Source organism: Pseudopodoces humilis, chromosome 19 (assembly GCF_049639895.1).
Source record: "Pseudopodoces humilis isolate 2021_Gansu_Grassland_sample_001 chromosome 19, ASM4963989v1, whole genome shotgun sequence".
Lineage (NCBI taxonomy): Eukaryota > Metazoa > Chordata > Aves > Passeriformes > Paridae > Pseudopodoces > Pseudopodoces humilis.
In genome coordinates, this window is record NC_142218.1 from 5,576,703 (window position 1) to 5,603,818 (window position 27,116).

General features: G+C 53.1%; 1 protein-coding gene across 6 annotated transcripts in view; it reads left to right on the forward strand.

The window, feature by feature from the left end:
- The window catches only part of PLCG1 (phospholipase C gamma 1), a 41,899-nt gene that overhangs the window by 2,522 nt on the left and 12,261 nt on the right, over positions 1–27,116 (forward strand). For 4 of the 6 annotated variants that reach the window (XM_088064693.1, XM_088064694.1, XM_014254198.2 and 1 more), the window contains exons 2-13: positions 15,281–15,433; positions 15,778–15,871; positions 16,334–16,381; positions 20,681–20,765; positions 21,824–21,907; positions 22,078–22,100; positions 23,188–23,260; positions 24,250–24,351; positions 25,044–25,162; positions 25,936–26,021; positions 26,346–26,466; positions 26,851–27,019. In XM_088064693.1, coding sequence (XP_087920819.1) covers positions 15,281–15,433; positions 15,778–15,871; positions 16,334–16,381; positions 20,681–20,765; positions 21,824–21,907; positions 22,078–22,100; positions 23,188–23,260; positions 24,250–24,351; positions 25,044–25,162; positions 25,936–26,021; positions 26,346–26,466; positions 26,851–27,019 — 1,157 coding nt within the window. Of the gene's footprint in view, positions 1–9,989; positions 10,133–10,365; positions 10,385–15,280; positions 15,434–15,777; positions 15,872–16,333; positions 16,382–20,680; positions 20,766–21,823; positions 21,908–22,077; positions 22,101–23,187; positions 23,261–24,249; positions 24,352–25,043; positions 25,163–25,935; positions 26,022–26,345; positions 26,467–26,850; positions 27,020–27,116 lie in introns of those variants that run through there. The other 2 variants (XM_088064696.1, XM_088064697.1) reach the window with 2 other exon arrangements.

The following is a 27,116-nucleotide window of genomic DNA, read 5'->3' on the forward strand; positions in this document are numbered from 1 at the left end:
GGGAGAGGTAGGCTGGGTCTGGTAGGAAGACTGGGTCTTGATTTTTGTGGTGGTACTGGTTTGGCCCCAGCTTGCACTAGGAGGAGAGTAGCCAGCTGTCAGGAGGTGAGGTGTTCCTTCCCATGGAACAGCATCTCCACCAAACAGTGTCTGGGGACTTACAGGTCAAAGATTGCTGTGCTCATGGGTCAGTAATGGATGTTCTTGTGTTTCTTGAGAGCTGGAGACCACCAAGGAGTTTTAAAGCACCATGGATACATGCTAATTGTCTAAGTAGGAATGACTCTGGGTTTTTATCCATTTCAGAACAGGTGAATATCCACAGTGTATCACATGTAGAGGTTTTGGGCTCAGGGCATGTCTGTGTGAATGGCCATGCCTTGGAGAGATCTGTCTCCGTGGACACCAAGTACAGAGGATCTGAGCTCCTTTCTCTGCTCCTGGTGGGTTGTGCAGAAGGGAGATGTGTATTTATCCCAGGGAGGGGTGGGTGAGGATGGTACCTGGCTCTGTGGCTGACAGTGCTGGGAAGAGCACACAGCCCCCGTGGCTGCAGCTTGGGCTGCTCCTGTTGCATGGTGGGCAGTGCATGAAGGCACAGAGGTTCAGCTGGCTCATCTGCAGGTGGCCTCAAGCACGTGGGCTAAAGCTGCAGTGTGCCAGGAGGAGAGCACTGGGCTGGAGGAGAGCATTGCACTGGGCACAGCCATTGCCATCGTCCCTTGGTGTGGTGGTGCTCATTTTGGAGCTTTGCCATCACTGTCAGAGGTGTCGTGGAGCAGCTGCAGCCCCAGGATCTGCAGGGGCTCGTCTGTCAGTACTTCTGATCTCTGCTTGAACTCTGGAGGGGTGCAACAGGCAACCAGTTCTTTGCCTTAAAAATAATGTTTGTGTGGTGCTTGGCTTTGTGCGCACGCTGATGTGGAGCTTAGAGGGGAGCAGAGCCTTAGCAGGCTGAAGGTCACTCTACTGCTGGAGAGAGGTCCAGGGACCCCCTGTCCTCTGTGCCTTTGGTGCTTCAACAGCATGGTGCTGGTCTGAGTTCCCTCACTCTGCCATGCTGCCGTGCCCAGAGGTGATGTGCCACCCTTTATTGCAAGTTACTGAAGCCAGCAGGGCCTGACTGGCCTCTGCAAGGAGCTTTTGGCACTTAAGGACAAAGGCCTCTCTGTGCTCCAGCATCTCCTAACAGCAGGGAGGCTGGACCACGGGCATCTGGCTGGGGAGGAGGCTGTGTAGGTGTTGCACCAGGGTGGTGGACCTGGCAAGGCTGGGTTAATGCTTGGACTGGATGGTCTTAGAGGACTTTTCCTACCCTTGTGATTCTGTGAAGGGTTGGGTGGCATCACCACAGATGAACAGGGAACCAGTTGGCCCCACAAAGCTGCCCAGCCTTGCCTGCCCATGAGCCAGGAGGTGCTGGGGGACTGAGAGCAGGGAGCCCTGGCTGGTGTGACAGCCCTCTCCTGGTGCCCTGCTTTGTGACCCTTGTGTAGCGCTTTGTGAGCGCTGCATAAAGGCACTGTGTGTGTCCCCCACATCTCCCCTCTGTGGGCAGCTCTGGCTGGGCAGCAGAGCAGGGCCTCCAGACAGCTGGGCTGCCCCGTGAAGAGCCTCTTCTCTTGGACACATGAAGAGCCTCTTCTCTTGGACACATGAAGAGCCTCTTCTCTTGGACACATGAAGAGCCTCTTCTCTTGGACACATGAAGAGCCTCTTCTCTTGGACAGGACCCCGCTCTTTGCTGAGCTCTTCAGCTCACTCCAGAGTGATGAGATTCTCCGTGAGCCGAGGACTGGGGAGGAGGGGTAAGCTCCCCTGGGCAGGGAGCCTTTCCCTTTCCAAAGCAGTTGCCTCCTTCTCCTTTACTTCTTCAAAACCATGCAAAATGCAATCCTGGTTTGTGCCAAAGAAAAAAAAAAAACCAACATTTTTTTCAATTAATACTTGTTTTTATCCATAGGGTTCCAGCCAGGTTTAATTACCAACTCATTGCTTTCTTGCTAATCAACTCTGCAGAGGGCCTGCCTGCTACAATAGGAAGAGTGCTAATAATTTTCTATTCTTTTTGTTAAGCACCCAGAGCAAAGTAGAGCTAATCCCTCAAGTCAATTGTCTTCTATGCATTTATTTTCTTTTAAACTTCCTGTGTTAACTGATTCTTTATTTTTAATAAAAAAGGGTCTCTCATTCTTACCTTCTCATGCTGGGGGGGTTATAGGCCAGCTTCAAATTGAACTGTTTGCCTTGAAACACGTCAGAAAATTCAGAGAGTTTGCTCAGAGAGTGAGCTGAAAATTTGGAGCAGATGTTTGTTTTATAGAGGAGAGAGAGGAGGAAAAAAAAACTACCTCAAAAAAACCCTGGTTGCATTCTTGCTTTCAGTGAAATGAGCTCAGTCCCTTGGAGGTGGAGAAAAGCCATTGCCTGTGTAAAAGAAAAGAAATGAGCTGTAAAATATTAATGCAAAGTGGCTCTGAAGTGTGTCTCATACTCGCCTCAGCCATTTCAAGCACCAACCTCTTTCATTGGTCCACTGGGGCACAGTTTTTTTAATTATGTTTTTTTGGGGCCATTTGCTTAAGCTGAGGAGCTTGGAGCTCTTAAGAAGTGAGTGAGCCAGAAATGGTTTTCAAGGATGAAATAACTTCAGAGTGAGGTCCTCTTGGGGTGCAGGACAGCACCTGCACTGGAGGGTCCCCTCCTGCTCCACCTCCCACGGATGCAGGATGCAGCCCCTGCCATGGGCAGGAACAGGAGGAGGGAGCTTTCCTGAGGTGCCTGGAGCAGGGGGCTGCAGAAGGGCTGGGGTGGGAAGGGGAGAGCGTGGCTTGTGACTGTCGGGATCGTTGGAGCTTCCCCTGCTGAGGCTCTGCTGTGGGAGTTTCTCGAGGGCAGGTTTTTTGTGTCCTCCTTTCTGCTTATGAGGGTGTTTGTGTTACACACAAAGCAAGTGTAGCTCTGCTCTGCCTTCGCCTCCAAACTGAGACGGCCTCTCGCTTCACATCCCTTTGTCATCCCATTTTTACTCTTGGTATCATCTTCCTGGAGGAGCAGGTTAGAAAACCCCTCCCCATGCAGTGAGACATGTTACCTCCTCCTGTGGCATCTCAGAAGCTTCTCTGCAACCTGGAGAGCAGCTGGAAGTTGGCTGGCTGGGAGGCCAGTGATTTCCTCTAGTACCTGCACCCACGTCATCCATCCATCTGGTTCCTTCCTCTGCCAGTCAGCCACGTGGAAAGAATCAGCTCGTGGGGCTCAGGCCCACTAATTAGAATGTGCTGGAGAGGTTTTGCGAAGTGTTGGACTGATTATTTCTCACCAACATCAAGGGGCTGAGTTTTTCAGGGCTTGGCTTTCTCCTTGCCTGTTGGCTGGACACCATGTGTGGTGGCAGGAGCACCTGAGTGAGCTGGGTGTGAACATCTGGCCTTGCAGAGTGTGTGCCAAGAGGTGCCACGCTCAGCTCCGTCACCTCCCGTCACCGGGGGCTGTTCTGTTGTGGGATTTTATACAGGACTTTAATGTGCCCATCTCCAAGCTGAGCCAGCAGTTGCCCAGCCCAGTTTGGGATCTCTCTGCTGCTCTGTTTGAGCTGCCTTGCCTGCACAGGGGGATGGTTTTCCTTATCTGAGAGCGTTTGCTTGGCTCCTTTATCTGATGGCAGTGGCTGCACTGTGAACATCCCCAGGACGTGCTGACTGTCACTGATGCCTGTCCTGTCCCCATGTGAGCAGCCCTGTGACCTCCTGCATATCTTACAGATTCCTGACACAGGAGGAGAGGCTCTGCAGCCTTGGTGGGAGTCAGGGCTAAAGTCCCTAGCCCTGAGCAGTCCTGAGGTCCCAGTCCCCAAGTGCTGTGTATGGCAGAGCAGGCTTGGCCACCCAAGTACCCAGGAGTGCAGACTTGGTGTAAATTCTGTGTTCCTGGGAACCTGGGCACTGCTCTTTGGCTGGGACTTTCTCCTCCAGAGAGCACTGGGGCTGTTGTGTCCTTTTGGAGCTGACCCACATCAGAGTGGGCTGTGATGGGCAGCCCAGCCAGGATGTAAAACTTGGGAACACTTGGAATGGAGCAGGAGCTCTCAGAACAGACCCTCACTTGTGACTGCCTTACAGTTTTGGCTACATCACACAAACTTCTGCTTGAGTTGCAGGCTCATCGATGAGCTGCAGCAGCTCAGCTGTGGATGGCAGCTTCAGAAGCTGTTGGAAGTGGAACACATTTGTGTTTCCAATTCCTCTGTCTCTGCCAAAGTGGGATCCTGTCGGGGTTGGCCTGAGAGACAGTTTGTGCTGAGCATCTCCTCCAGGCTGTGGGACTGGCTGGCAGGAGCTGTGAGATCTCTGAGATCAGCCAGTGGTTGTTGTTCTCCAGGGCTGTAGGAGTACCCCAGCACTACTCTGGTGGTGGGCTGTGCTCTGGGAGGTGAAGAGACCAACAGTGACAGTCTGTGCTTAATGCTGGCTCAGCCAAGAGCTGGGCTGCTGGGTTTGGGCTCAGAGGTGTGTGACAGTGGCTCCAGGAGCTGCAGCCAGCCCCCAGGCTGTGTCCCTGCTCCTGAGCTGCTGCAGGTTTTGTGAGACCCAGTGAGAAGCTCACAGTGAAGGAGGGTGTGGGGAGTCCAGGAAGAACTTGCAGGCTGTGGTGAGGAGGTGTGGGCCTTTGAGCACAGAAAACCCGAGCAGCTCTGGGTTTAAAAACCATTGGCTGCACCTCACTATGCTGTAGAAGGAAATGGGGGAAGTCAGGGGAGAAGAATTTTTACTTACTAGTGTTCTCTGAGGTTTAAGGGCAGTAGAAATCAGAAAATTTTGAAGCTCTTACAATGGTTTTGAAAAGTTCCCCCCCACAACCTCCCTTCTCCTTGGCCAAACAGGCTTGGTGAGTGGATGGTGGAAGATGATGCTGGAATAGAGCAACTAAAGGGATCCCTGTCTAGAGAAGGATAAAAGGAGACAGCAGCTCTGGGTGTTCAACAGATGTACAGCAGCTGTGTGGCAAGAGCTGTGTGGTGCCTGACATCTGGGGATGCTCACAGAAACCTGTGACCACCCCAGCAAACCTGTGAGGCTCCTCAGGGCACTTGGTGGTTGCTGCTGCTGCTGTCCCATGTGAGACCAGTGGGGCACATCCTCTGCCAGTGACCATGTCCTGCCTGCTCGGGGTGGGTGGGTGAGCTCATGGCTTTTCCCTGCTCATCCAGCGTGGTTTTGCTGCTGGAGGTGTTACATCAGACAGTGGTGGGAGGGTATCTTCCAGACCACGGAGAGCCCTTAGGAAGGGACTTGGTGACAGCAGCCATTCCTAAAAGGGACTCTGTAGTTCTGGAAAAAGCTTTTTGACATTGATTCCCATAAGGAACTTCCTCATTTCTGAGAATTTTCAGCCTTTCTGAAGATCCCCCAGCACTTGGAACTCTAAGCCAGGGCTGTCTGCTTCTGATCTTCCAGGCTCACCCCTGCTATCCCAGGTGTCCTTATCTCTGAGCACCTTGCTGCCTCTTGATCTGTCCTTGTCAAGGTGTCTATTGAACACCTTGAAACACTGGATGGCAGGTGGATTCAGGATTGTGCACCCAAACAGCCATGGGCTGATGCCTCTAGCAGAAGCTGGCCACTCTAAACCTGAACAAGTCAGCAGAGCTTTAGGATGCTGCCAGCCCATACTCTGAAAGTCTCTGTGATTTTCAAACTGCTTTTTAGCTCCATCTCTGCTGTCCCTGTGGTCTGGTGGCTCTTTAGCCTGATTTGGGATCCTGAATGTGACTGGCTGAGGAGCCATGGGAAGCCTTCCAGAATCTGGATGGATGTCTCCCTTGTTTTTCCTCTGTAAGTCCTCCCTTCTGCTCTGAGGTTTTGGTCAGTCTCTTCTCCCCAGAGCATTCCTGGCTGCCCAAGCCAGGCAATCCCATGGTACTGGTTTAAAATCATCCCAGGGAAGGTCATGGTCCAGCACATGACCTCCTGTGATGTGGGATGTTGTGCTGAGCTGTTTGCCCACTGGCCTTAAGGATGCAGCGGCCAAAAGCCACAGCAGAAGGGGCAGGACTGTGATTTACAGGTTGTGTTTTCTCCCCAACCCATTACAAAAGCATTTATTTTATTTTTCTTAGAATATGACTCTTTTTTTCCTGCCTTGACATATGGAGTCCCAGAGCTGTGCTGCCCTGTGTCTGTAGTTTACCCCCAGCCTTTGTTCCATATGGGGGGTGTGCAGAGCTCCTGCCTTCCCAGTCGTGCTCCTTTGGGAAGTGACCTACTGGGAATCGCCTTAGGGACAAGTTGCCTTTTCTGCCAGCTCCAAACTCCATCCCCAGGAGCTGGATGTGTGGTGTGTTCCCTGCACAGCCAGGATCCTGGTGCTGGAGGGATGGCTGCAGAGGGTATCTGTGCTCTGGGTGACACAGCGAAGCTGTGGATGCTCTGCTGCCTCCTGGCTCTGGGAGCTGCTCCAGCTGTCCTGCTCTCCATCTTTGCTGGAGCTCTTCTGATTCCCTCTGTGGTATCCTGTGCTCCTCTCCTCCTGGGATTGCCCCGTGCAGAGCCCCATCCCTTTGAGGATCAGCCCGTGGTAGGGCCGCAGCAGCCAGAGCTGGAAATTGCCACATCAAGGAAGGCTGTCACTGCGGGCTGTGCTCTGCGGGACGCTGGGCACAGCAGCTGCTTGAGAGTCTTTTTCCTGTTTACTTGCTCCCAGAAGTGCTGATGGTGTGGTGATTAAAGGACATCCCCCCCTGCATGTGCCGGTGCATCCTTCATCCCTCCTCCTCCTCCTCCTCCTCCTCCTCCTCCTCCTCCTCCTCCTCACCGCTGCCGGTGTAATCCTCAGCCCAGGTCAGAAAAGGGGGCTGGCTGCAGGTGGGGGCTTGGCCATGTTGGGAGCAGGGAATGTCCGAGAGGACTTTCACCCCCTTGGCTCCCTGCCCTGGAAATGTGTGCCCCATAAATCTGCTTCCCAGCTGGCGGGAGGTGGGGCGGGGACTGGCTGGGTTTGTTTGCTGAGCATTTGGACACTGCCTGTCAAAATCCTTCTTGGTGTGAGGCTCTCGTGCCCCTGGGCTCATCAGAGCAGAACACAGAGCCTGCTGCCTCATCTCTCCAAGCTCTTGTGCTTGCACACTTGTCCCCTAGACATCACTCATCCACCTCTGGCTTCTCTTGCCAGGATTCCAGGGCACTTTGGATACCCTCCATCTCTCCTGAGCTTGCAGTCCTTTTAATCCCTGCCAGCTCACTGCCCTCCTCAGCTTCAGAAGACCAAAAAGCCGTGTCCCTGGTTCCAGAGCAGTCTCCAACCAGTGCCAGGGCAGTGGGGAGTTGGCTCTGCTTGTCTCTGTGTCCCAGCAAAGCAGCAGAAATTGATTTTTGTTGCTTTGGGTTTTTTTTCTCCTCTTCCGTGTCTCAAATGTCCTGTAGTGCTTTGTGTCTGTCTGTTCTCAAGGTCTTGCCTCAAGTTGGAGTATTGTCCCTGTAATCTCCAGCAGCTCAGGCTCTGGGCTGTGTTGTGAAGAGGTCTAGAGCTGAGGGGATGAAATTTTTGGAGCATTGATACATCAGGTTTGATATCAACCATGCAACAGGCTGGAGTACAAACAGGAAGAGGTCTCCAGTTCTGGGGACCAAATAAATCCCAGGTGAGGTCATTTAAAAAAACAAACAAACAATCCCAAGTGGTTTCACACCATCACCAAGAGCTTCTGCTTCTCCCCCATAAACTGAAAATGCTGTCACCTGCCAGGGCAGTGTGTGGCTTGGATAGTGTCTGCTCAGTGCCTGGACATCTTCAGTTGGATGGTGCTGTAAGGAAGTGCTGCTGGCTGGTTATCCCCCAGAATCTTGCCTTGGCATTGGAAGGTGAAGCCAGCCCTGGGGGGTCCCATCGTGGTTAGTGCAGAAAAAGCAAATCTGGTGGGAAGGGGAGAGTCACTATTTCCATCTCTAACCACGTTGGGACAGTTTGATTTCACCAGCAGCTGCTCTGGTAACTGTGTCTGGCTTGTGTTGGGGTGGGTACAAGTGACTCAGGTGGAGAACCCAGGGAGGAGGAGGTGACAGGAGGAGGTGCCTCCCTGCATTTATTGGTTGAGGTGGTTCAGCCCCTGGGGCTCTCTGCAGAGAGTGGCACAGAGGGAGATGGAGGGAAAGGCACACATCTGTAAGTCACATCTGTGCTCTGGCAAATACACAACCCTGCCAGTCTCAGAACAGCTTTTGAGTTGAGCATGGGATAGGAAGAGGTCAGGCTGTTGTGGTGACCATGATCAGCTCAGCAGCAGATGGAATCTTTATCCCATTCTTCTCTCCCCAGTGTTGCCCTCGCACTGCAGAGTTCAAGCCCTGACAGGGACAAGCCACTTCCCTGCTGCCCACTGAGGGTCCTGGCCAGCAGGCACCTCTGCTGTAAGTTGCTGTCATGGAAACTCGATTGTATCGTCTGGTGGGGTGGATGAAAACTGAGTCACAGCATTTGAACATCACTGACAGTGACAAATCTTTTCTGTCCTTTGGTTTTCACTCCTTGCCTTTGTGCCCTGTCCTGGGGACAATGTGTGGTCACTCTTGTCTCCAGTTGCTTTGTGACAGGGCATCACCCCTGGGCATGAAAGTTGGGAGGGCACCTTTGTTGAGTGCAGAAATCCCCAAAATGCTCCAAGGAGAGCTTGCTGCTGTTGGACACTCAGGTCCCCAGATCTTCCTCTACCAGGGCTTCCTCACTGGCCCTGCCAGGCTCCTGGCTGTCAGGCTGTGAGCTGTGCATTTACCACTGCTGGATTGCCACCTCTGCCCTTCTGTCCTGCTTGGTTTCTGACAGTCTGCATGGTCCCATCCCTTCTCCTCACTGGCAGTGAGCACTCTGGCTGGCTGAGAGCCTGGGTGCATCAGTGATCCTGTAAGGCCCAAGAGAGGGATGCAGAGATGTTGCATAGAACATGGGCTGTTCAGCCCTTCCATGAAGGACACCTGCCCAGAGAGCAGCTTCCTTGAGCCTCTCACCCTCTTCCATGCTGAGACACAGCATCAATCTGTCCCTGCCCACCTGTGGATCTCCTTCCCTGGAGGGAGGAAGAGTGGCAGAGGCAGGAGCTGTGTTTACAGCTTCATCCCATCCTCCCTCCAGTTTATTCTGCTCCTTTAAGGTCATTACATTTCTCACCCAGGCAGGGCTGCGGGGGATGGAGCCCGCAATGCCATGCAGAAGAAAGGTCACCTTGGGGGTGGATTGTGGAGCCTTCCCAAGACAGGCTGTCCCGAGCACCAGTGCTGAGCTTCCCCTTTCCAGATGAGTCAGTGGAACTTTGTGCCTCTCAGACAGGGCAATGACTGAAGGGTCTCTCTGCTCACTGCCACCGGCCTGATTTCATCTGGGACAGGGACACCGACATCCTCAGAGCAGCATCTGTGCAAGAAAAAACTGGGGCTTTGCCTCAGCTGGAGCAGCTCTGCCTCTCTCTGGGGTGTTCCTGTGTCCTGTATGGTGACAGCACAGCAAGTCCAGGGCTCTCAGAGGTGCCAGCCCTGCATGTGGGAGTGGGTACAACCAGCAGCTTGGGGTTTGGGACAAAAGCCCACAGCTCCACAAAGACAAAATTTCCATGGAGGACAAAAGGGAGCCCCAGCACATTCAAGGAGGGTTGCTGGAGCCCTTGCCTGGCATTTGCTTTGCCATCTGCTGCCTGTCTCCTTGAGCTCCCCACCACTGGCTGTAGGCAGAGACGGTGAGGTAACAGCATCCTGCTTTGCTCACTTGGAGGATCAGCTCTGTTTTTTTATTCATGTTTTCTTGCAGCTGGGGGTGAGTAGGAGAGATGTGCTGACGATAAGAGGTCGGGCAGCTGCCAGCCCACAGCTGCCTCTGGTTCTCACATCAAGAGGATGTTCAAGAGCTCTTGAAGGCCACCTGTGTGAGGCTGATGCTGGCAAGGCAGCCTGGGAAGAGGCCACCATGCCTTGTAGAAGCAAAGTCTAGGCCTGACCTCTGCCTCCTTGCTCTGGCCCCTAACGTGGGATATGTGTGGGGTGGAGGAGGGAAGGTCTCTTCCTCACATCCTCTCCCCCAGCCCGCGGAGCGATGTGGCAGCGCAGCATCCCCTAATCTCCCTGCGCATCTCCTGCAGCTTCCTCTGCAGGTGATAAGGATTTTGGAGGTGGGAACAGGGGAGGGAGGAGCAGGGGCTCAGCAGCCACAAGACATGTGACCGGGGGGCACAGCAGAGGCTGTGGCAGGCAGAGGCTCGGGCAGGAAGCCCCGGTGCCCACAGAGCAAGTCAGCACGTTCCCACGTGCCCCGCATGGGCTGCCCAGGTACCACTGCCCAGGTGGTGTTTAAGCTCTCTGCCAGATCCTCTCACTCCACACTGAGTGACAGGGATTGCTGAAAGGTGAGCCAGGATCTGAGTCGGGGTCCAGGCTAGCCCCAGTCACCCTGGCTAATCTGGAACTCCCTGTTGTCCCATCTCCAGCCCATCGAGGTCTTGTCCCCCCCCAACATCTCTTTTCTCAAGATTCTTTCTGCATGGATGTGCTGGCTCTGGGGTAGTGATACTGAGACAGTTGCTTCATAGCAAAATCCAGTGGCTTGGAGCAAAAAAATCCAGTTTGCTGTTGCAGATGAGATGAAGCACCTTGTTAGAGCAACCAGAGACAGCCTGAGCTGAGTCTGGAGGGGAAAAGAGCTTTACCTGCATCTTTTCCTGAGGCAGAAGTACCACCTGCATGTTGTAGCAACAAGAGCAGTGGGACCCACTGGACCCCTAGGCACTAGGATGGCTCCTCCCTGGAACAACAAGGGGAGTGAGAGAACGTTTTAGGGGAATTTGAGTGCTTAACTAAAAGGGCTGAGTCACCTTTTTAGTTCAGAGAGGGTGAGGATGCTCTGGGGCACAGGGTGCTGCTGGTTTGGTGATTGTTGGCCTCCGTGGATGCCTCAGCCCTGCTCACTGCCCTCTGAAAAACAAGTTAAGGTCAAATGAGAGGCCTCAGCTGGTTTCTTGTTGTCCTGTCTGGATAAGCCATCTGTTAATGGCCCCAGCTCTTCCTCTGGAAACCCGATAGCCGATGCTGAGCAGCACGAGGGGGATGCGGTAACCGAGTAGGGATGCACAATTCACCATTTCCCTGTCTGCCTTAGGCTTGTCGGCGAAGGGAAGCCTGTGGCCTTGAGAGGTTGAGCTGTTGTCAGTCCGAACACCAACACTAATGTGAGATGCACCCCTAATTGGTGGGGCTGACTGCTTGGCTTGTGGCGAAGGGCAGGGCCGCGCTTGGTGTCCTCGTTGCGGGTGTGACACGCGTGGCCTAAGAGCCGCCTCCATTTCCACCCCACAGCAGATCCCGGCCCGGGTGGGCCTGCCCGACTCCCCCTCAGCCCGACACGGGATGGGGCTGTGCAGGGGCAAACCGGGGCTCCAGAGCAGCGAAGGGCCCGCCACAGGCTCCAGACTGCGAGGTGCTGAGGGCTCTGGCCCCAGGCCAGCCAAGCACTTAGAGCTCTCCCGGCCGCTCCCGAGCTCACCGGGGAGCTGTGGTGGGGTTTTTGTTCTCCTGGCAGGCGGTGCTGGGTTGCAGGTGCTGAGCAGGGCCGGGGCTGCTCGGGGGCATCACCCGGCTGGTGGGTGCCAGCAGGAGCAGGTGAGCCGGGATCCCCCTGCAGGCCCCAGTATCCACTCCAGGGGGCTTCCACTGAAATATTACAAGGGAGGTGGCACTGCTTTACTGTCCACGCTGTTGCATAATAGATTTTTCTTGTATTTTACTCACATGCACGTACCTGTCTTCTTCCTCTTTCTCCCTGGGGGCCGCCTGACCCTCCGGTGCCCCTTCCAGTGGTGGGAAGCCTGGGGATGACCACATGGCTGTGCTCAGGGGGATCCACAGTGCTAAATAGCAGGAAGACTCTGGTTTTTTTAACCTCTTTTTCTTTGCCAGAGTGAGCAGGCTGGAGGCTTTTCCGCTGCCCCTGGGCAGGATCAGTCCATGTCAGCCAGCTGAAGTCAGGCTGGGCTGGCAGTGACCCTGTGGCTCTTGCTGCACCATTTCTCCCCAGGGAAACATAGACCCAGCAATGCCAGTTGAGGGGGTGGGTGTTTGCTTGGAGGCTGTCCTTGATAAACCCATCCTGGAAAGTAATCTGGCTATATGTTCTTTTTGTCAGCTTTTTCTAAGGTTTTTTTTTTTAAAAAAAATCAGTTTTCCATCACTCCAAAAATCCTCTGGAGGTGGTGATTTTGCAACCCTCAGAGCCTGTTCCAGACTGTCCTTATCCTTACACGTTACAACACCCTATCCATCAGCGGGTAAATGAGGCTTGGATGAAGTTTCAGTTTTAAATGACTTCAAGGGTGGATCTGGTTTTCTCATAACCAGAGGGTAATTTGGTGGGTTTTTTTCTTACATGGTGAGGGAGGTGGATCTGGGGTCAGCTTTTTCTTTCTGATGCAACCCACTCCTGCTGAAAGGAGGGCTCTTTGCCCAGAAATGTTACCCTTCTTTTTTTTCTTCTTTTTTTTGTTTTTTTTTTTTTCCCTGGTGCTGGAGGCAAAGGGAGGGCCAGGCTGTTTCTTCTGGCAGTGGGCTGCAGGGATGTTTGAGAGGTTGTGAAGGGCACAAGTGTTTGTACAGCCATGGGAAGGCTCAGTGTGGAGCATAGAACCATGTGGGGAGCTCAGAGCATCTCTGGCTGGATGGGCTTTGCTGCCTCCTTCCCAGAGCCGCTCCTGGCTCCTGTCTGCACACCTGCCTGGGAGGGCTGGGGAGGAGCCAGCCTGCTCCTGGCCTCCCATCTCATCTGCTGCTCATCCATCCCTGCTTGCTGCTGGTTCCTTGGGGCGTCCAGCTCTGCCAGGCTGTAGCAGGGTTCATATGCCATCAGAGCTTCCCTCTGCCATTGCTGCGGGACCAAGTTCTTCCTCTCTTGCCAATCCCAGATGGGATAGGGATTGGTTTGTACACTCTGCCTCCCCCAGCACACCCTGGGAGAGGGCAGCTCAGGCAGGAGGAGATGTGGCTCACCTTGGTGACAGAGGACTTGTCTTTGGAGGGCTTACCCCAGGTCACCTGCCCTTGTTCCCCTGCCCAGGTGTGCATGTGGCCTGTGGAGCTGGGACCCCACCAGGAGCTTAACCCCGTGTCTTTGCCCACATCCCTGGTAGGACTTTCCCAGGACTCAAGGTGCAGCCCCATGGTGGGACATGTGGGTCATGTCACGGAGCCTGTGCCACCACTGAGTGGGAAACTCGCTGGTGCTGAGTGTGGCAGAGCCCCCAGAGTGTCTCTGTGAGAGCTGGGCTAGAGCAGAACCCCTCCACCCCTCCTCTCCCTGCTGGCTCCCGGTCCCACGCTACCAGAGGGAGAGGACTGGTGCAGGCAAGCCTCCTTGCAGCCCTTGCTGCTTGGGGATGGTGGCATTTGTGCTTGCTGTGCTTCCTGCTCAGAGTCACTTCCTTCCAGCTGCCAGGGGGCCGGGAAGGTGCTGGAGGCAGTGGCTGGAAGAGGCTGCTCTGCTGCTCTGTGGTGAGAAGAGGGCTGCACTAACCAAACCCCAGCATACTCAGGCAGGTCAGGGAGGACAAGAGAGAGGAGCAAGCAGCTGCAAGCCTGCGTGGGCTGGAGGTTCCTGCCTGATCCTCACAGAGGCTGCCCTTTGCCCTAGGAATTCCCTGCGTGTTTTTGTCCTTGATAAGCACCTCACCTGCTCCGGGGCTCTCTCCACTGCGCGGATTTTAGGTGTGCACTTTGTGACAACAGCTCTGCCTCACTAGGTAGTGATCTGCTGGTGCTCTGTGCAGGGAGGGGTGAGCACAGGGCAACTCTGCTTGTGCGTGGTGCAAAGGCAGGCCAGGAATATTCCAGCGCCTTCCTTTGGTGGTTATTGCCTGGTAAATTACCATGAAAACCCATCTGACAGGTTTCCCCCCCGCTGTGTTGGTCAAACCCTGCATCCTCCAAGGACAGGATTAGCCTTCAACCCCACTGTGCGTGTCCTGGATGCAAAGAGCTGAACTGTGATAGGGGTTTTTACAGGCTAAAATAACCTGCTGTGTCACTAAGGATATGAGCACATGGGTAAGGTTATGCTAACATTTGAACTGCCAGACAGCTCCTTTCCAAAGGGTGGATGATGCCTCAAAAAGTCACACTCCTGCTTATTTTAGGAAGCTTGTCTGTCCTTCCTTTGCAGCCCCAAGGCACTGGGTCTTTCTGTGCTCTTGTCACAACTTGATGAGCTTTGGAGGGTTATTAGATTCATAGAATATCCTGAGTTAGGAGGGACCCACAAGGATCATAAAGTCCAGCTCCTGGCTTTGCACAGGACACCCCCAAAATTCATAAAGTGGTCAGTCTGGATATGTCCTGTGCCAGGCAATGAGCAGGCTGCCACTGTCTCCAGGTGCACCCACAGTGCTGCATGGGAGCAGTATCCAAGAGAGGATCCCATGTTCTTTGTGTTTTGCAAGTCCTCCCAAAGTCAATCCCTGTGTTTGCCTTGCTGTGGGGTTTGGAGAGAGCATCATCTCTCATGATGTGGTTTAGTGCTGTTGGTGGGTGATGAGCAGGTCATATTTCTGTCTAGTTTTGAACTGCAGTAAGTAGGAATGAAAGGCAAGATGATCCACAGTGAATGCTGTAAGTGGAGTTTAATTGGGATGAATTACATGCCAGGTTTGCAGTAATCTCCATCCTGCATTGCTCAGAAGCATCATCTGCTTTGGAAACGTGACTCAGAAATGTTGTTATTTGATTCCCACGAGCATTTAAGAAACTATTTTTCCAGGAAGCAAAAATTCTTGGGTTTGCATTGGGTTTCTTTTTTTTTTTTTCTTTTTTTTTTTTTTTTGCCTTGCTGCTGCTGTTGTTTTTTCTTTGTTCTACAGCAATAGGAGTCCTTTCCCAGAATTTCCTCTAGGGAGGGAGGCTGTGAGATGCTCCTTTACCACTGTCTCTTCAGCTCCTTCTCCTTGCCTGGCGCTAGTGCTGCAGCATGCTCACAGCTGTCCCTTCCAGGGAATCCCTGTGGGAGAGACATGCAGCCGTTTTTGGGGAGTTTATTACCTATTTACAGAGATAAATAGGGGTGTGCTGGCTGGTGAAACCTCCTAGGGAATTAGTAAGAGGGGGCTGTGTTTACAGGCTGCAGGCCTGGGGCTGCCAGCATGTAATAGGTGCAAACCCAGCTCTTCAGATTACTAAATCCATTTCATCTGTGCCCTTCCTTCTCCAATGCCGTGGGAATTTCAAGCTATTCACTGAACATCCCCTTTGTTTTTCTTTTTTCTTAGTGGATATTCGTGAAATCAAAGAGATTCGTCCAGGAAAGAACTCCCGTGATTTCGACCGGTACCAGGAGGATCCGTGTTTCCGACCAGACCACTCTCACTGCTTCGTTGTCCTCTATGGCACAGAATTCCGGCTGAAGACCCTCAGCTTGCAAGGTAAAGCTCTTGTGGCCCTGGGGTTGTGCCAGACAGGGTTGAGCCAGAACTTCATCCTCACAGGAGCCAAACAGCTTTGCTGCTTGGGGACAAAGATAACTCCCAGCTCTCGGGAGCTGAAGGAGGAGGGAGTGGAACATTCAGGGCAAGAGATCCAGCCAGCCACATCCATCCCATGGGAGAGGAGCCAGCCAGAGCACTTACATGGGGCTGAAATGTTACCAGAAAGGGGATGAAGCAAGGAATGGGGCATATAAGGTGCTGGAGATTAGTCCCAAGAGGTTTGGTTTGGTGATCGAATCTGTGAGTCCCTTCTTCCCACCTCTCCTATGAATTTTCCACAGCCACTTCTGAGGATGAGGTCAATATGTGGATCAAGGGGCTGAACTGGCTGGTGGCAGACACTCTGAGGGCACCCACCCCTCTGCAGATTGAAAGGTGAGGAAAACCCATCCTTTTCCTGCACTTGCTTTCTGTTTTCCCCTTTCTGTCTGTTTTGAGAGAAAAATGTGAGCACAGTGACATCTCATTCCTTCTCTGAGCCCTGCTGACCCAGCACTTTTGCCTCTGCTCTCAGAGGCTTCATCCTGCTGACCCAGAGTTTGATCTCATGCATCAGGGAGAAGGAGTTTTACCACAAATTGATGTTTCTGTGTGTGCACAGCCTGTATTGTCTGTAGCACTTTGCTGCAGAGGCATTTTTAAAGCAGAACTTGTCACATGCACAAAAACAGGGTGAGCTGCCTCTGAAAGGGGGCAGAGCTGGGTTCTCTGGTGGGAAGGGGGGATGTGGGAGTGGATGGTGTGGCACTGAGCATCTTCCACAGAGAGACTGGGACAGGGCTGGTTGTTGAGGAGCTGGGGCTGAGGGTGTGTGCCTGTTTGTGCCTTCCCACCTAGGTGGCTCCGGAAGCAGTTCTACTCCCTGGATCGCAACCGGGAAGACAGGTAAGGAGGGAGAAACCTGCAGTCATCCTCAGGGAAGGGTTTGAGCTGGAAGGGTTCACCTTTGACTTGAAACCCCAGCCTTTGGATTTTTTGTTGGGTTCTTTAGGCTTTTAATGTCCAAGGAGCCTTAATCTAAGTCCCAAACTTCCCTGGCTGATTTTCACTGAATTAAAAAAAAAAAACCAAAAAAATAAACAATAAAAAAAACCTGTCTTGTTTTCCTGACCTATTTCTCAGCTGTTTAGACCCAGTAACACCTTGAGAGCCCACAGCTGAGAAAGACCTTCCCCCCACCTGGCACCACCCAAGGAAGCAGCCATCAAAGAGCCAAGAGGCAGTTCAGGGCACCCCATCAGGGTTGTGTTTATTACTCTCCACCCTGTTTGTTCTATTCTCCTTTTCTGAGGCCCATGAGGCCGTGGATCATCCCACTGCCTGGCTTGTGGGGCTCTTGGGTGAATACTCAGTGTTGTCCTAGCAAGTAAAATGTCACATTTGTCATGAGGAGGTAAGGGAAGGGAATTGGGTCATGATTCACCATGAGATAAGGGAGGGTTTTCCTGCTGGGCAGGTGAGTTCCACCGTGCTCTGCTCTCTGTCCCACTGCCATCACCAGTTTGCAGTCCCAGTGCTGGCTGCCAGCCTGCTCCCACTGAGCTGCTGTTGGACATGCTTCTCCCCTGTGATGTTAACTGAGCCCATTAACCTCTCAGCATTGATTCCCATGTTCATGTGCTCCCCTGGGGGCATCAGCCCGTGCCCCCCAGCTGCTGTGGAGCACGTGGGGCCCACCTGCCCCCTTTCCATGCTCTGATGTCCAGAGAGGACTGGCTGCAGAACACTGGGGTCCAGACCATCCTCTGCTCTTTGTCCTTGTTGTGTCCTTCCCAGGACAGCCAGCCAGGGGATAAATTCAGCCTGTCCAGGAGCAGGGCAGGATTGTGTTGCATGGGGAAGATCCTGCAGCACTGGCCATTTTTGCCTTTGCAGTGATTTATCCTGTGGCATGACAAAAGCACTGCTGGGTGCACGGGGATTTTGTGGAGGAGGGATAAATCCTCACAGAGGCAGAAAGGGAAGAAGAGGAGCTTTAATCTGTGCAGCTGTTCTGTATAAGCCACACACCTTTTGAATCCAGGCTTGGGTTGTAGACACAGTGGTGACTGGGCACAGTATTTCCTAACTCTGCAATGGAGAGCACTGAGGCAGGTGCAGGGGTAGCTGTGTGGAGGTTTTGGAGGAGGATTGCAGGAAAAGTGGAAATAATTGGTCCCTTTTCCCCTCTGGTGATGCAGTATAACTGATGAAATGACATCCCAACAGTACAGAAAGAGATTGCATGTATAGATCTGTCTGCCCAAGGCAGGCCAGTGGAGCCTGTTGCATTCCTGTTGTTTCTATTGATATCATCTTTCTATTAGCATTTAGAATTAAGGCAGCAAAATCCAATATATTACCTGTCAACCACAGGGAAAGGTTTCAGTGCAAAACCCTTAATTAGGAGAGCTGCTGTTCCAGCCCAGACAGAGAAAGGAGAGAAACAGCAACAGAGGGGATGTGGAAAGATTTGGGTTCTTCCCATTTTACAAACGTGTTACAAGCATCCATATGTTTTCTGCAAGGTAGAGGCTACAGTTATGGGACATACACATCTCCTGGATTAAGTCTTGGCCCTTGTGAGGCATTTCAGCATTAAATTTAATGTCACTGAGCTCTTTGCTTTTGCTTCTCAGCCTGGAAGTGGATTTTTAAAAGGAACAGTGAGTTGTGTTTTTTTATTTATTAAAAAAAAAAAAAAAACAAACCACTTGCACACCGTCCTTGGTCCTTTCCAGAACAGATGGGGTTTTGGCAGCTATGGAAATCATTCCCAGCATTTGTGTACCCCATGCCCAGCCTGTTGTGCCCTTTCTTCTCTCTCCTTTCTGCCATCCCTGGCTGGGTGCACGTCCCTCCCAGCACACTGGCAGACCATGGCTGTTTCCACTGGCTGCTGGGCCTTTGGGTATTTGTTTTTCCACAGGAGGTTAGGTGAAAAGAGGAGGATAACAGGATGCTGGGTTTTTTTTTTCTAACTGCTGTGGAGGAGACTGTTTCACCTCTGGCCAGGAGAGCTGCCCATGGCTGGGGGAAGCATTTTACAGCACTGAGGGCTGGCAGGGGAATGTTTCCATCCCCAGTGTGAGGGCTGGGCCTCTGGCCTGTTTGTCATGAAACCTTCAAAAAGTTCCACAGAAAAAATCAGTTTATTTTGTTTTTACTTTCTAGTCTGAAAATACTACCAAGCTGTTTATCCAAGGTCTCCAGCACTTTAACATGATGAATAACACATAATAAATAAATCCTTCCATACCCTGTCCTTCTGTAGCCAAGAGGGAAATGCTGGTTGCAGCTTTAACAGGGCTTGCTCTTGTCACATCAGCGAGCAGGGCTGTGGTCCAGCAGCTCCTGTGAAACAGCTCAGCATCACCAGAGCTGAGTGTCGGCTACAGGGAGTCTCCAGGGATGGCTGCTGCTGGTTCTGCTCTTCCAGCCCCTCCTCTCTTTTTGCTTGAGCTGTTTTGCAGTCTCATGCTCTCACCAAGGAGGGATTGCTGCTGGGCAGCCCTGGGGACTCTGTGTGTCCTGTTGGGGGTCCCATGCTACTGTTAGATGCTGTGGTTCCTGATGTGTGAGGGATCTCTCGTTGCACTCCTGGCTTGCTCCACACATTTCCCTCTCAGCCAGGACCCCAGGGGGGTCACACAGGACCCTGCACATGATGAGGGGTGCTGGGTGTGCTGGAGCAGGGAAAGGGCAGGATCTCCTCCCAGAACACTCACTCTGAGCCCCCAGGGTAACCTCACCTGCCCAGGGAGATAGAGGTGCAGGGGGAGGTACTAGTGCTGAGTGTGTTGCTGACTGCACAGCCGTGAGAAAAGGGGAACCTGGGGCCATTTCCCAGCTTTTTTTTTTTTACTTCTTTTTCTGTTCTGCCAGTGAGCAGCAGGACACTGCAGAGTCCTTGGATGGCTGGGTGCTGGCCTTGGGCAGGGCACAGGAGCTGGGGCAGGTCCTGCTCTGGCCGTGTGTGTCCGTCCCCAGGGCTCTGAGCCCAGGAACAAGGGCTCTCTGTGTCCCGAGGCTGCCCAGCCCTCATCTCTGCAGCGCCTGACACCAGCCGGTTTCTCCCTCTCCATGGAGCTCTCTCCATCCCTCCTCCTTCCTGTGGTGTTTGAGATCACCCTGCTTTCAGGGAAAAGTGTAAAAAAGATGTGGGTCACATGTGAATACCAGCATGCACCTGGGTTAAATCCCCTGTGCAGGACATCCTCCCTGGTTTTTTTATGTTTTGCCCCAAAGCCATAAGGATTTCCAGATTTGCCCTATACTTTGTGGGATGGGGGAGCATCCTGTAGAATCCTGTGTTCCCACGTGCTCAGTGGGGGACAGAAGCACCATCTGTGATTGCAGGGGTGGACTCCCAGGACTTGCTTTTAAGGCAGGAGCTGCCAGAAAATGATTGGACACAGACCTCTCAGCTTTTAAATCCTGCAGATGGGAGGCATCCTCATTTTTCCTTGCTGTAGGGCTGCTGCCCCATGGGGGGACAGCTCTGGGACAGGCAAGGGTAACCCAGAGCTTCTTCCTGCCTGTCTCTGCCTGCTGGGGTGTAGGATCCTGCTCAGGGTTGCCAGTGGAGCTTTCCCTGGTCCAGGAACCAGCACCTTTGGTGTGGAGGGCTTTGGGAAGCACAGCCACGCTGGCTGCTCCCTGCCTGCAGCTTGTGTGGCTGGAGAGCACAGCTGGGCACCAAGTGGCAGTGCTGTGGCTGGGGACCAAAATTGCTTTTTTCCTCTGCTTAAGATAAAATTAGCTGAGTCCTAACCACTTAAGAGAGCCTGTCCTTCTCCAGCAGGCTGGGGAAGGGGTTTTGGGAGGGAGTTGGTCACTCAGCATCCATGTTGGGGCACAAATACTTGAAAAATGCTTCTTCCCAGTCATTCATTTAAAGCAGGGGGTGCTGCCTGTCAGCTGTGGCATCAGCTCGAGGGGGCAGAGGGTGCTGGGCTCACCCTGCTCTGTCAGGAGTTATAGGAGCAGCATTTGCAGTCCCCACTGATGTGCAGATATCTCTCTCTGCTCCCCACATCTTCCCCAGTGTTCCCTCAGCATCGTTCTGGGGTCAGGTGTCCATCCTTGTGTCACAGCTGATGTCCCTCTGGGCACAGCCTCTCTGTGCATCATCCTGCCCCAGGGGGAGGCCCCTCCATCCCAGACCTCCTGAACATGTCTCCCCTCTTTCCCCTGCCGAGCCAGGATCTCTGCCAAGGATCTGAAGAACATGCTGTCTCAGGTCAACTACCGGGTCCCCAACATGAGGTTCCTGCGGGAGAGACTCACGGTGAGTGTGTGACCCCTCCGCTCTCCCCCTCAGCACTAGGGACCCTCAGCAGTCCATTGCCTGCCTTTGAGCAAAACCTGGTGGTGGTTAAACTCCCAGGGAGTGTTTGCATATTGCAGAGCCTCCCAGCCTTTCCTGGGAGGGCCCCCACCCACGGTGGTGACTGAAGAGGTGCCAGCTCCCACTGGGTGCCGCACCCTGACCAATTTGTGGCCAGCACCCTCTCCTTACCCCACCCTGCCTCCCACATTCCCCTCATTGCTCCTGGCTCCAGTCATGGGCTGGTGCTGCTGGGGTAGAGTGCAGACCAGCTACCAGGTCCTGCATCCTTGCTCTTGCAACGCCCTGCCACCGAGTGATGCTCTGCCAGCATCACCACTGACCAGCCATGAAGGGTCATCTCCTGGTGACCAGCTGTTCCCACCAGCACAGAACTGCGAGGCCAAAGAGTGATGTATCCCAAGAAGAGCGCACACTTTGGGTCTCACAGTTTCCAGACACCTCAGGTACTCTGGGCAAACGAAAAATCAAATTATCCTTTTGTAAGTGTTCAAGTAAGTGGTGACACTTCATCAGCATGGTGATGCCTTCGTGTGGGTGAGCTTGGGGAATCGTGGAACTCATTTTAGGATGTGCCTGTGTCCTGGGCACTGTAGGGTCTGTGCCTGGTCACAGCAGAGACTGTGGCAGATCTGTTAAGCTTGGAAAAGCCCTCTAAAATCAAGTCCAACCATTACCCAGCACTGCTATGCCCACTAAACCATGTCCCCAAGTGCCACAGCCACATGTTTTTAGAACACATGCAGGGATGGTGACTCCACCACTGCCTGGGCAGCCTGTTCCAATGCCTGACCACTGTTTTCATGAATTTTTCAAAATATCCAATCTAATCCTCCCCTGGCACAACTTGAGTCCATTGTGCAGGAGGCAAAATCTTGATGGGTTTTGGCCTTTCTCTCCTTTTTACTCCAGGGATATTGGTGGGAAGAGACATTCCTTAAGCCATGCAGAGTTACCTGTGGTCTCTGTAAGACCTCTGGGTTTGGTTTCTTTTTCAGGATGTGGAGCAGAGGAACGGGGATATCACGTACGGGCAGTTTGCACAGCTCTACCGCAGCCTGATGTTCAGTGCTCAGAAAACAGTAAGAGCTGAATTCTCCAGGGGAGGAAAGGGAAGGGAAAAACCTTATTTGTTACTGGGCATTCCCACTTAACTGACTTTTTAACCCTACTGCCCTCGGGGTGAGCTCATCTCTTGGGAGTAAAGAAGTTACTGAGTGCAAACCTAATGCTTGTGCTTCTTCTTTTGCAGATGGATGTGCCGTTCCTGGAAAGGTGGACAATTCTCTATTTTCTGGGGAATGGGCTGGGGTTTTTTGCTCCATAATATGCTTTGGGAGCTGCAGCAGCATGTTGGGATGAGGCATTATGCACTCCTCCTGCTCCTGTGCTGCCTGTGGTTCTGTGCTCTGAACAAGCATCATCGCTGTAGACGCTTTAGCTCAGGGCAGGGAGGGCTCTCCCTCCCAGACAACCCAGTGGGATCCAGCTCCCGTCAGCTGGTTGATGTGAAGTGATCAGACCTCGAGCCATCTCCCAGGGATTATGTTTGTGGTGGCTGCAGAGCCCTCCCCACCCAGGCAGTGCCCCTGGTGCCATTGCCAGCTGTGCCCTTCCCTGCCCTCTGCTCACCTTGGCCTTGATAAAAGGAGCTTGAATTTAAACACAGGAACTAAAGAGTGAAATACTTACTGACTTGTCCAGGTAATTCCCAATGGTTTCCTTCCTTTTTTTCCTACAACCATAGAAAAAAGATGTCAGGACCCTCAGCAGACCATCTGGCTCATCCCTCTGCCCAGGGCAGCCAGCACTGCCCAGTCCACTTTGGATTTTGTTGTGTTTATGCCCAGCATGGCCCTTGGCTGTCCATTGTGACTTACAGCAGTCATGGGTTAGGGTCTTTTGAGTTTATCAGCCACAAACAGTTCCCTTCTTCATTCCCTGTGTCTTGCCCCCATGAGTCCATGTTCTCTGCATACCTGTAGGTCTGTCCTGTCTGCAGTCACCCCTCAACTGCCCTGCACCTGTTTAGCTCTTTACACTCAGATACAAGCTGGACCCTCTTTCTCTTTTTTTTTTTTCTTTATTAATCCATTCCCTCTAATGGTTTTTGCTTGTTCTTCACCAGAGTTTCACATTACCATGCCCTTGACAGTGTGAACCCTGTACTGCTCCTGGAGTAGTACCTGTTTCTGAGATAGGGACACGTGTTTGCTCTCCTCAGCTCTCTGCTCACCCCACTTTGCTCCTGCGGTGCTGCATGCTCAGGGCACGTCTGGCTGCAGGGCCAGGGAGGTGGCAGATGGCATCTCACATGATGTGCTGCACTACTGACTGGAGCTTCTCTCTCTCTGCTTCTCAGGGGTGGAGAAAGGTCTGAGCACTTCAAGGTGTCACTGCTGGAGCTGCAGAAGTTTCTGCTGGAGTACCAGAGGGTGAGCTCAGCACAGGCAGTGGGGAGGGACAATGGGGTGGGCACTGGTGGTGTTAGGGGTCCAGTGCTCAGAGGATAGCCTTGCTGTGGACCTGGGAGGATTTGGCTGTGGGCTGCCCTGCCTGGCACAGCACATCCTTCTGGAGCAGGAGGTGTTGTAGGGGAAGGTACTGGGGAGGGCAAACCTGAACTCAGCCAGGCACCCTGTCCAGAAAAGGAACCAGGAGATGTGGGAGGAATGGGGGTCCCAGGAAGCAGGAATTGATCAGTGGAGGTTGGCCCAGTCCCCGTGACCTCAGCTGGTTACCAAAGGTTTGCTGCAGCCAAGAGGTCATGTCCATCCTGTGGCTCAGGAGGTGTCAGCATTCCTGAGCTGGTGGATTCAGCTGCTGATTCTTCAATTTAAAGGCAATCTTGGGTCACTCAGAAGCACAATATGCATGTGCAGACACACACACAGGCACCAGCAATGCATTTGTGGGCAGCACAGACTCCTTGGCTCTTGCCGGGTTCCTGTCTCATTGCTGGTTTCCTCCAGGAGGGTAGAGCTGGCTGGCAGAAGCACTGCTGTGGCTCGTGGCTCCTGCTCTGCCCTGACCCCCACTGCCACCTGCCTGCCTGTGGTCTGCAGCCAGCAGGGAGTTAACCAGTGGGGAGATGCAGGGTTTTGGTGGCTAATGAAATAAACCCAGGGACAGAGAGCCAAAGGAAGCTGGGTTGGTTTTGCTGCCGATGGAAGAGGGATGGCAGATGTGTTCGAAGGAGCCATCAGAGAAGAAAATGCACGGCATTGAGAAAATGAAGCCCACTCAGAAGCAGGGCAGATTTCCTCCTTGTGTGCTCTCTAGCATTTGTGCTGACAGTTGAGTTCCTGGCAGAGATGATCTTGCATCAAAAACCACCTCCTTAATGGTTAAAGCTTCGAACTGCATGTGGTTTTCAGTAATACATTCTGAAATGGCTTCTTTATGTCTCCCCTGGGCTTTGCAGGAGCTCTGGGCTGCAGATACCCTTCAGGTACAGGAATTCATGTTCAACTTCCTGAGAGACCCTTTGAGGGAGATTGACGAGCCTTATTTCTCCCTGGACGAAGTAAGGCACCGTGAAGGTGGCATGTGTGGAGTGGGGCGAGGCGGGGGACGACATCCCTGGTGCGATGTGTGCTGTGGTGTGACAGCTCTGCTGTCTGTGCCTTTGCTGCAGGGTGGGGGTGCTGGAAGGGTCACAGCTCCTGTGAGCTGCGTGGCCCTGGGAGATGGACGTGGTTGGCAAAAGGAATGGCTTTGTGTCCTTTTGTGCTGAGTGTGTGCAGCTGGGAGTACTCACCAGGCAGTTCATCTGGAGGAGGAGAGGGGCTGCCTTTGGCTTAAGGCTGCCTTGGGGTATGTAAGGATCTCTTCAAAGCAAAGAAGAGCTGAATAAAGAATAAAAACAACTAGAGATGACCATGTCACTGGCACTCTGGACTAAGCCAAGGTCCCTTGACCCACACGGCCTTAGTAAACTATTGCCTGCCATGTGAGCTGCAAAATAAAATGCAGAGCCATTAATTGTCTCCAGCTGGGTCAAAGGGTCTGGCACACAGATATCTGGCAGAGCTCAGTGGGTAGGTGGCAGTGCCCAAGCTGGGGTCACTCAGGCACCCTGGGTCAGGTAGCTGTGGGATAGCCCTGGTCAGTCTGTGCTGGATGTCTGCTGGCACAGAAGGGGAGATGTGTGTGAAGCTAAACCACAGCAGCCAGCTCCTCTGCATCATTAACACGTTTCTCTTTCTTCCTGAGCAGTTTCTCACCTTCCTGTTTTCCAAAGAGAACAGCATCTGGAACTCACAACTGGACATGGTGTGTCTGGAGAACATGAACAACCCTCTCTCCCATTACTGGATCTCCTCCTCACACAACACGTAAGGATGAGGGGAGGGCTCTCTCCACCCAGCTTTTCTCATGCCAAGGTGGGAGTATCCTGATTTTGCCTGATTACAGTGATGGGTCAAGCAGGCTTTTCCAAACCAAGGCCAGTACATCAGAGACCTTCCTCTTGGTGCTCCACTCCCTTCTGTCATTTAGCCATAGATGTTTTGCTCAGACATTGTCAGCAGCACACATCTGCACAGGCCTTCAGGTGCCTTCCTGTCCTGAGCTGTCACTCTGGTAATTTCTCACCATTAGCAATGTCATTCTCCAGAGCCTCTCAGGACAGATGTCATAAATCCTGTCAGGATGAAATTGCCCATTTTCCGCTCTCTGCTGCTAGAATAATTTTGCAGGAACTGCTTCCCATGCACAGGCTGTCTGTGCTCTGTGCTCATGCTAACCCAAATTTAAAGGACTGAGAGCCAAAGCCAGCTGAGCAGCCCTGAGGGCAGGCAGTGAGATCCTGTCTGCCTGTGAGAGCTCGTCTAGCCCTGCTCTCAGGCTGCAGGGGGCTCTTTGTGGCACCAGTGCTGATATTGCTATCTGAGGTTTATCTCAGGAGCTGGGGCAGGACCTCAGAGGAGTGCTGACAGCTCCCTGCAGCAGGGGCAGGGCTGAACCCCTCACCTGGGGAAAGTGGCAGGTGTGGAGAGACGCCTCTCCTGCCATTCCCACGTGGCAGAAGCGGGTCTGCAGTGTCCCAGCAGACAGCTGTGGCCCCAGTGGGCCTGTCACTGTGCTGATGTGTTGTCTCACCTGGAAGGTACCTGACGGGGGATCAGTTCTCGAGTGAGTCCTCACTGGAGGCCTACGCCCGCTGTCTGCGCATGGGCTGCCGCTGCATCGAACGTGAGTACCCAGCACTGCCTCTGTCATCACCACAGCTTGTGGTGCTCAGGGGAGGCTTTGCAAGGGAGGCAGAGCTGAAGGTTGGCATGGCCAGTGGCAATGTTAATACCATGATGGGCAGAGAGAGCTGAGGTTGTTTGCTTTGTGGGACTGGGTGGTCTGTGCCCAAGGTCCCACAGAAAGATCAGGGCTTTCACTGATCACCTCGCTCCTTTATTGCCTTCCAGTACATTTCCCAGCAGCACCTGGCTCAGTCCATCTCAGGTCCATGTCTTGCCTCTATTCCAGCCTTTGGGCTGAGTTTCCCCTGTGGGTTTCTTTCAGTGGATTGCTGGGATGGTCCCGATGGCATGCCGGTCATCTACCACGGACACACCTTAACCACCAAGATCAAGTTCTCTGATGTCTTGGTCACTATCAAGGAGCATGCCTTTGTCACCTCTGAGTGAGTACAGCAGGACTTCAGCTAGCAGAGCAGAGAGAGGGTGGAGCCAGGCCTGTAGCAAAGTGAAGCTCACTTTATCCAGAGCTGCAGCACAAGGCCTGGATGTGGTGGGAAGAAAGCATGTCATGTCAGCCAAAGGGAGATTTTTCCCAGAAAATTGTTGTGGCAGGGAGGGCTTTGGGTAAACCCCAGTGGTTTGCCAGTCCTTCTCCACCCTGTGCATTCCTGGAGAGTGGCTGCACTGGGTGCTCATGGCAGCACAGATGGCTATTGATGTGAGCTGCTCCTGGAGGCACAGAGGCCAGGCTTTGAGACAGAGCTCAGAAATCCTTGGTTCCATCCAGATCCCATGGCTGGCTTTGATGGCTCTGCTCCTTCTCCTAGTTTTCCCGTCATTCTGTCCATTGAGGACCACTGCAGCATTGCTCAGCAGAGGAACATGGCTCAGAATTTCAAGAAGGTCTTTGGGGATATGCTCTTGACCAAACCAGTTGATATTTCTGCTGATGGCCTTCCATCTCCAAACCAGCTCAAGAGGAAGATTCTCATCAAGGTGAATTCCCTTTCCCAGCAGGGCTCCTAAGTGAGGGAATAGGGTGAGAGTGTGGGACTGAAGGCAGCTGCCTTTGGAAGGGGATGGTTGGCAGTGC